Below are 10,120 nucleotides of genomic sequence, written 5' to 3' on the forward strand. Positions count from 1 at the left end.
CGGCGAGGGAGCCATCCGCCACGACAGTGCCCGACTCAGAAGAGATTTGTCGTCGAGACGGCCGGCAAATCGAGCGGCGGCGAAAGGGTGGGAGGCGCGGGAGGGAACCGTTCTGGATGTGGTCGCCGATAGGTGGGAGCCCGTCTCACTTCTCGCTCTGTTCGGTGTGCCCGGAGCGTCCCCTGTAGACCGGGGACGGGCTCGAGGCACCGGACACCATATTGAGCTGCGCTGAACGGAAGGAGGCATTTTTGGCACGCGGTTGGGAACGAAAAAAATGTCCAGCACGTCCCAAAAACCTTTGGGGACGCGGCTGGAGATGCTCTTAGACCCCAAAAATTAACAGCGAACATAGGATTATCGCAAATTTGCGACAACTAATATGACATGTATTTTCTTTTTAGATCAACAAGGATCTCCCATCCCCAGTTCCATTGATAATCAACTAAACCTGGCAAAGCAGGTCTGGAACATCACGCAAAAGCATGTCCAAGAGTTTCAAAACCTAGGCCTCAGCCAACAGAAACGGATTACAAAAGCAGATGGGATTACCCCAGCTCTTCAAATTAACTTGTCATTCAGTCGAAAAGTACAAACAGGTTCGAAATAACATGAGAGAAGGCGTAGTCCAAGCAGCTAAGTACTACATGATAACTTCATATGAAACACAGAGCCACCTCACTGCACGGCCTGCAATTCTACAAGACTATACAATACAACAGAGCAAAGCAACCACCTGTTTGGGAGGTTTTCAGGTGATTACACACCCTGGTGCATGGCACCAGGGCACTTGGGCCTTGGCGCAATAAAAGGGACCCTGCTTTTCTGCCTTCAGAACAGGAAGGTTCTGCGACGTTGTCTCCAAGAACCGATGGAGCTTCATCACAAGAGGTGGCGCCAAAATCATCGAGATGGTGACAGAAGGCCGGTTGAAGGAACATGTTAAGCCAGGAACCAGGCAGTTAGGAAGATTTCACCCTTCACTCCAGACAAGCTTGAAGATATTTCTGCTGGCCCCTGTGTTTACCATCTTGCTCTTCTTGTTCAACATCTGCTCTTGTTCACGGGTATTGCCATCCTGATAAACATTTACATGAATAAGATTTAGTTCACATGACATTTAATGATAGACGCAGCACATCATTAATTTGATTGGCAAGCACAGCAGACTAAAACTGAAAGGGTGAAGAGGGACTGACAAGCATGGAGTATGCCCGAGCAAGCGATAAAAGAGTTGGGTAGAGCTCTGTTACAGCGAGCGCAGTTTCTTCCGTCACCTGCGGTACCTGCATTGCACAATAAATTGATGGAATGACTCTTGTGCAGCAAAAAACTCCATGAAATGAAATCGCAGTATCGCCATGGTGAAGGTGATGTTTTTTTTTTTTCAATTACCTGCATGAGTTGAAGGGCGAATATGTCGCTCACAGTTAGCTTCTTGGGGTCAGAGCACTTCTTGACAAACTCGTCATAGGTTAAGCAAACTCGAGAAGTGTTTGCTCTGCTTGAGAAATGCATGCTATAGTAATCAATGATCGAAAGTGTGAGGTGGCCGTATGTCTTCTCAGTATCAGGATACCCAGTGGTTCTCTGAACATCAAATCCTTCAAGAATCTCAGTGGTCAAGCACCTGCAAATTAAAGGCATGTAACAGTCAAAAGGGTATACAACTGATTACCATAGATATCAAATTCAACAACTGGCCATTCTAGATGTATCACATTATCAAGGTGGGAAGCAGTAAAATGTTAAACAAGACAAGGTCTATGCAGGGATATAACATGATCACTAATCAGTGGCAGCTTCTAACGGTGATATGAGTAGTATGCATACGCTGTTTTGACGCTCTCTGATGCATGTGAAGCGTTTGGATCACCTTCAACCAGATATATCAGCTTCCTTAGCCCACATTTCTGCAAGGTACAAGAAACGGAAGCATCATTCGATATTGTTGCTAAATAGATAAAATCTGCTACCGAAAGTTACTAACCCACGAAGTTCTCTTCCTGTGAAACTATAAACATGAACAAAGAACACAATTCCTGGGGGGAAAAATCAGGGGCTAAAGCTCATGTTTTTTACCCATGCCCTTCATCATCTCATTGCCCAAGAGGGTTTGCTTAATTATGCCACTCAATTCAGAATAAAAACAAGTAGAAGTAAACGAAAGTAAATTTCATGAGCTACAGATGTTTTAGTATAACTATCAGAAAACTACACATCTTAGTTTGCATTTCACAGAACTACAACATGAATTGATATGATATGGATGTGAGGTTTACTGAAACATTACGGCATAGTATGTACAGTTATGTGAAACAAGAACTTTTTAAATACTCTGAAATATGTGTACTTTATGAAATTTATTACTCCTACGGCTAGACTCTAGCGACATTCTATTGGTAAAGCATATGGACACACAATTTATTACTCCTACGGCTAGACACAACTTCTTGAAGTAAAACACTCCTTGTCTTATTCAGCATTTCTTAACACAATTCGATGTCAACTGTAGGATAGGATAAAAGAGCATATAAAACAAACATTAGACTCTGCAGGTACTTCAACATCCACCGCAAGTTACATTCAAGTATTCAACCATGAGTCGTATTATAGAAGCCTCCACGACTCTGCTATCAGACAAACTAATGATTTAAGCATAAAAAGATTGTGCTAGGCATTGCAGGATTCCTATTGCTTCAACAGACACAAATTGAAAATATCAGAGCATAGGAAGTTAGCTTGAAAGTAAAAGATATATAACGAAAGTCAACATTAGTTCAGAAGGTACCTTTAGCCTTAATTTCTGATCTTTGTACCTGCTGTCTCTAATTGAGCTAACTAAGTCTGTGACACCTTTCCTTTCAACAATAAAATCAAGAACATACTCTGCGCGAGATCTTCTATGACGAGCAATCCAAATACCATCTCCAACAGGCAAGCGTTTTATCTGGATGACATGATTCAAACAGAACGATCAACACCACATTCGTTGGCAGACAACACAAATAGTTCAAACTATGCATAAATTCTATCAAGGAAGAAAAGGTTCATGTCTCATCAACTTTTTTATGTTAAGACAAAGAGAGCATATTCATTAAAATTGTACAGTTGTACTACCCAACAGATTATGAACGTGTAAAGTACATAAGCACAATCTGACAAGATGGAGATTGTGTCCAATTTGATAGGAGGCAATAATTCGACATGTGATATTCCATTGAACACAGGTAATCAAACACTGCAGGCAGTACCGGAATATATCAGATATCCCTATCCTCACAAATGAAATGTCATTTGGTGCATTCACAATTTCACATAATCACATGATCTGCAAAGTGCTACTCTTAACACAAGTTTCCCACTTTCCATTGTAATAAATTTCTGAAATATGATGAACTTGTAAATAAAAGGTCTAATCAAGTCTGGCAAAAATGGCCAAAGTTGCTGGAAATCATATATTCTTCATTTCAGCAGAGAAACTGCCCAAGTGATGATATGTTTGAATAATCAACTCTGCCAACTCTGTGCTCATAGTAATTTACATGCAATTCGAATTCAGCATATGGGCCACCCATCCAAATAGCATTTGTGCATTAGCTATGGGATAGAAGAAGAATCAGTTTGGTGCTTTACATTTTGCAAATCAGATGCCCTGTTCCTGCTCATATAACAAAAGAGTACGCTAATCTTTTCGAGAGTTATCTAATTGGCAGAGCAGCATAATGTAATATGTCAAATCACATCATCATGGATTCGATTTATACTTTAGAGTCATGCTGATGCAGTGTCAATCATATGTAGCAGCAGCATTTAATGATCTGAGATGTGTACAAACAGTCAAAGATAATGCCCAAACTAGAACAATGATCTGAATGCTAGGAGTGAGAAGACTGTTAGTAAGGCAAGTCCATGTAAGTCTGAATCTGACCAACCTCAACAGGTACACGAAACTTTGAATGGATGTTACTAACAACTCTCATGCCATGGTACCTACACAAAAATGTAACAATCATGAGAACTAAATCCATAAATGCAATTAAACAGAAGACGATATAATCAGTGTGGTGGGTGGATAAGCTACAAGCAAATGGCAATGCATGCAAAATCAGGTATGCAATTCCATGTGTAGCCAAGCCACATAGTAGCTTATAATAACTATTCATGAAAACTAGGAAGCCAATATGTAGTCCTGCAATAAAAATGGAAGTACTTCTAGAGAAAAAGGCACCGGTTCAATTCCTTGGAAGTAATAAATTTATTTTCTTGAATTATAAACTGAATATGTATATAAAATATGACACATAAAACTTGAAGGATAGAAACAAAATGCAACTAAGAAACTATGAAGTCAAATTGTCATCAAATTCGGGAAAATACCAGCAGAAAGCATGTGATAACTATTATCTTCTTTCAATAGAAACAAAAGTTAGATCTAAAGAACAGAATGACATTGCTCATCTTGCAACTCATTTAAGAAAGAACAAAGGTGGATGCTGCAAATGCTCAAATTAGCATATTAGAGCACCCGAAAAAACAGAGGGCAATCACATCATTCAAAACTTAAAAACTTGCATCAAGGTAGCTATAGTTATTGTGTAAATTAACCTTTAATGTTGTATGTGTTTGAATAAATTCAGATAATGTGCAGCAAAGGCCATACAATTTTGAGTAGCATACACGGTAAGACAAGCTTATAATCCCACTTAATGTTCAGATATAACTGCAGAATAAGATACAATAATTCTTGAGTGAGTAGGATATATTCATACGAACCCGAAAGTTTCACGGTCATCCAATACCAACACCACTTCATAAGCTTTAGAAATTTTTCGTTGCATAGACGAGGAGGCATAGCTAGTATAGAATTGCTCAGACCATCCGTATCCTTGTCTAGACCACTGAATTCAGCAGAACCCTGGTACTGGAAAAGAAATAAAGCAATAAGATCTCATTTAAGAATAAACAATGTACAATACAGAGTTTTCTCCAAAAAAAAAAAAGTTAATTTTACAGGTGTGCTAGAAGGTTGCAGCTCAGATGTTCCTTGAGATGAAAGAGGTGGAATAGAAACTGAACAATCTGACGCTCCGAAATTAGAAGTCCGTCCATTGCCTACAAAAAGATAGAAATTAATAGAGTTATATTACTTTTGTTTAGCTATATACATGATCTGAATTGACGGCATAATGATTATCAAGGGAACCAGAACTGTGTGCTTTCCGTTTTGATGATCCCTCTTTTCAATAAAATTTTCAGAACAAACAGTAGAGTAGTCAGGATTAATTCTAGAACAGCAGAAAAAACATAGACAAAGGCTGTTTGAGAATTTATGCAGAATGAACAATCAGTACCTATCAAAGGATTGTTCCCTTTATATGGTTCATCAGAATCTGAATCGCTGAGAATGATATTTTCAGAGGAGTTACTCTAGTAGAACAAGAGAACAATGAATTAGCAATAAACACTCCAGCACCTAGCATGATGAGAAAACAGAAACTAGAACGTAGATCATAATTCAGGTTTGCATCTAAAACTAGTAAGCAGGTGAAAGATAATCAACTATTAGTAAAGGGTAAACTGAAAGTACAAGTAACGCTGCAATCACATATTTTAATGAGTGGATATTGCTACATTAACAATAAAGTAGATAGAGAGTTGACGAAGCTTAATAGTTTGGAGAAACTTAAATGGAGTCCAAAAAATAGCTGGACAAAAGGGACTAAAGTACTGAAGTGAAGTTAAGGTCTCTCCAAGTCGTGTCACATTATTAAACGATGCACGTGATTGGCGAGGCACCAAAATCTGATTGGGGTATGTGAGTGATAGATGATATATCAAACGCTTAAAAGTTTGCACAAAAAGCCAAGTTAGTAGACTCTTACTCTGCTTAAAAGTTTAAGCCTAAATATTAAACCGCTTATTTTTATGTTAAACCAGAAGGCAGGAAATTGAAATAGTATGATTTGAGACTGAACATAGAGCTGAAAATTTTCATCAACAGAATATGATAAGGAAATAAAACAATTGAATTCTTTTTAATATCTAAGCATCTAAAAGAACCTGGCATTTCCTTTGTATACATTCAATGGTATCCTTGTCATTACAAAAAAAATTGGAAACTGCACAAACAATGTCAGTCAAAGGTAGGCCATACGGTGTTTTGAACTTCAGAACTGCAACTGATCTGCTCTTGACTCATCAACTGTATCAGTTCTTGGGATGCCATATTAGCAGAACTGCTGCAAACAAAATCAGGACTATGCTCTGATCTTTTTATTTTCTTCCCTGCAGAAACAAACAGTGATCTGTAAGATTGAATAGACGAAATCCGTTGTCCATCCCTGAGATAAAAAATGCTGTAAAAAAGAAAAGAAGAAGTCAAGCATAAAAATAGTTACCCTTTTTACTCTTCGCTTTAATTTTTGGAGGGGATAAATCTGGAGTGGACTCTGGAAAGGACTCTTTGACGAGACGGATGACCCAACGCCCAACACCCCTGAAAACAATAAGAAAGGTTATAAATGAGGAACAGAGGAACGAGATGCATAATTTTTGCAAATTCTGAAATCAATAAAAAAGGTGAACTTTGCAATGGTAAACTTTATAGGTAGAAAAGAGTAAGAAGGTTGTGATTAAATTAAATAAGATAGCGTAAATTTTACGAAATCAATCCACAGCACAAACAGAGACGTAGTAGTGAAAAATCCATGCATGCGCACCTCTCAATTCAACTCACAAAGCAAGGTGCAAACTATCCACATGAACCCAAACTAAAGTCATATTGTTACAGAAGTTGTCTGATTGACTACTTATAAGCAAATAGAAATTTGAACTGCAACCCAGAGTGCAGTGTAGTGTATATATTAACCTATCCAGCTAGATAACATCCAACTTATCTACTCCCTCCAGTCCATGATAAGTGTTGGTGATTTAGTATAACTTTTAATATAAAATTGTACTAAACCACGACACTTATTATGGATCATCGGGGAGTAGTATATATGACCTAATACACTTAACCACCGACACTATTATGGATCGAAGGGAGTAGTATATATGACCTAACACACAGAGGACCATATCTTAGATTCAGGAGAACTGTTATGCCATAAGCCCGTAATGGTCATTTGCCATACCACTACCCTCTCAACTGATATATCTGATCCCATTAACATTACTTCTGCCATTCCAAATAGGCGTATAAGTTTCGTCAAAAGTCAAAGCCTACTATGTTTGACCAAATATTAACGGAAAAATATCAACATCTATAATATTGAGTAGACATATTGAGAAAATATACTTTGTGGTGACTCTATTGATATTTTGATTTAGTATTCTAGATGTTCATATTTTTTGTATAAACTTGGCCAAACTTGGAAGATTTTTGACTTTTGACTGAACTTTTATATGCCTTATATTTTGGGATGGAGGAAGTATGATCTTTCCATGTCACTGGATGGACACTTGACCTGAATTGCAGATATCAAAAGCTCCAGACTTCTGTGGATGCCCACATGAAGTTTTCTACTGGTTGCAGTGAAGTTTTTGACAGGACAGGGGAAGAGAGTGCATCAGATTGTAGGGCATTTCTGGTTTGCTCTGGTTATATGTTTTCTTTCATCTGTTTTTATGAGTATCAGTTTTTTCACACATATTGCAGCAATCCATTGCTTTGCAACAGAGTGCAATAACATATGGAAACCAAGATTGATGTCATGGTGAGCTCATGGATGATCAGGTAAGTTCACCACGCCTCAAATCTCTCTGGTTAAATAGTTTTCACCAAACCAAATTTAAATTTTTGATGTTGAACGCAGCCAAACTATCTGCACACAATTATTTATTTACTTTACCAGCAAACCGTAGGGGAGATCTGCACACAAAAATTACAAAGCGATCCATGCGTCTACTTATGTAATAAAAGCGCGACGTTTCCACCCAAAGCAAAGCTAAATCGGCCAAAACCCTAGCCTTGATGCGACCTTACCCCCAAGAACGAAAATCAAAGAAACAGCAGAGAGGTAGGGAAAGATGTGTACTTGATCTTTAGCAGATCCTTGAGGGTCCGGATGTGCTCCTTGGCGCCGCAAACGTTGCGGTAGGCGGCGGAGAGCGTGAGGCTCAGGTTGTCCGTGAGGCCCTTTTCCAGCATCGAGCGGTGCTTCTCCAGGAGGAGACGCGCAACCTCCTCGTTCTCGGGGAGACGCACCGCGAGCTGCTTCGGCACCCCCGGCGCCATCTGCGAGGTTTGGGGGTGAGGGGGGAGCTTGAGGTGGAGGGGGAATTGCAAGATTTGGGGTTAGGGCTTGGGGTCTCGATGTGGAGAAGAGCCTGGAATCTTGGACCGTCGAGTCGACGCCGGCTGGGATCGTGGCAGCGCCGCCGCGTAAGCTGCCTCGGGGTGAGGGGGGGGGGGGGGGGGCTGCGGCGCGGCCGCGTTGGTGCCGCCGTCGGCAATGCAACCCACCGGCAGGGTTTGAAATTCCGATTGGGTTTGGGGGCTTTCGGGAGGTTAACGGCTAAGTACATCGGCAGAGCAGAGACTAGAGAGCGAGGCCGTGTACTTTGGGGAATGTATGCACGTTGTACAAAATTCCGAAAACATTTTTGCACGGATATACAACAAATAAAAATCTATATATACCTAATAATAAAGGAGCTAAGGATTTATAAAAATTTTCGTCCAACTTTTTGTTGGACCGCTTTTACACTCCCACCAATCCACATAATACCGCACAATGCCATTATACCTGGTTCGATTTCGATCCATATCCCTTCTCCTCACGGAAACCCTCCAGGACCTCCCCTCTCCCCTGCCGTCTCCTTCGCACACCCAATCCACCTCCCCCGCACGCTTCAATCTCGAGGGTAGCCGCCGCCCGACAGTGTCGTCGCGTGCAATCGTCTCGCCCCCGCTCCCGTACTCGGCCATAATCCGTCACGCTCCGAGCCTCCCCACGAAATCGATTGAAAATCCTCTGCCTTTCCGCCTGATGATAGGAAAAACAGGCTGGCGGAGGAGTCCGGCTCGATTGGGAGCCGTCGGGGCTCAGAAAAGGGCAGGCCAGGGGGTGGTGGCGGATAGACTTCACATCTCCTTGGCAGGGCGAGGACGCTGCTGCGCATCCGGCGAGCGCGTCACCAAACCAGACCGGGATCCAGCATCCGATCTTTGATAGTCTGGCAAAGACGGCACCGCTCGTCGCACGATTTACTTTGTCCCGTCGAGCCAGTTCCATGTAGGCGGGCTGCCCAACCCTTACCTGGATGGGGGCGAGCAGGGCGAGCGTCCTGGTGCCCCGAAACCAAGGGCTCCCCAGGAAGAAGGGCCGCTGCTGGAGGGACACCGGACACGCCAGGATGTGGATCCCGCGCAGCGTGCACCGCGAAATTCCTCTGACCAACAAGATGTTGTAGTGCGCTGGTGACTGAATTAGCAGCCCGACTCATATGTGCATCAGCAGGTGGCAGTGATGGAGGTGAATAAGGCGGCACGAGAGTGCTGGAGTAGGTCGATCCCGTACGGTAGTCCAGAGCCCATGTGTGTTGGGTCGTCATCTTGGTCTAGATTTATTCTGGTGCCCTGATTGTTTTGCTGAAGCTGATTGCTAGCTGCGCTCTGCTTGCTGATTGCAATATGTGTACACCTCTGTCAGCTGCTCGCCAAAATTGCTGCTAATTGCTATAGCTGCTACCTGATAAAAGGATCGCTAGCTGTTTCTTTGTTGCTAACACTGGCTGCTTATAGAAATGAATCATCCGTTAGTGGGCTATACAATGTGAGAAAAAAGAGATACATGATAGATTAAATTAAATAGAAGTATATTTTAAAAAACAGAGTTTGAAAGATTTAGAAAAAGAAAAATTAAAAGATCGTGAGTAATAATAAATTAAAATAAAAAAATATTTTAAGTATTAATGGTTCTATTTATGAACTTTTTATATTTTATATGAATTATTATTACTATTATTTGTGTGTGCTATTGTATTATATGGATTGGGTTACTTAATTACAAGAGATTAATCAAATACTCCGTCCCTCCCAAAGTTGACATTTAAAGATTAAAAAGTGGTTCAGTTGATTGGGACTAAAATTTGGGGTAATGTTGAAGTTTTT

General features: G+C 41.0%; 1 protein-coding gene across 1 annotated transcript; it reads right to left on the reverse strand.

Moving 5' to 3' along the window:
• Positions 1–530: 530 nt before the first annotated feature.
• On the reverse strand, positions 531–8,417 carry LOC127342523 (crossover junction endonuclease MUS81). The gene is given in 13 exon segments (XM_051368483.2): positions 531–1,078; positions 1,200–1,286; positions 1,396–1,630; positions 1,834–1,913; positions 2,792–2,950; positions 3,936–3,993; positions 4,777–4,825; positions 4,828–4,924; positions 5,015–5,115; positions 5,355–5,430; positions 6,158–6,288; positions 6,402–6,499; positions 8,043–8,417. Coding segments are annotated over 13 exon segments (1,476 nt in total). The 5' UTR covers positions 8,243–8,417; the 3' UTR covers positions 531–973.
• Between the last annotated feature and the right edge of the window lie 1,703 nt (positions 8,418–10,120).

Source organism: Lolium perenne, chromosome 3 (assembly GCF_019359855.2).
Source record: "Lolium perenne isolate Kyuss_39 chromosome 3, Kyuss_2.0, whole genome shotgun sequence".
In the NCBI taxonomy this organism is placed as follows: Eukaryota; Viridiplantae; Streptophyta; class Magnoliopsida; order Poales; family Poaceae; genus Lolium; species Lolium perenne.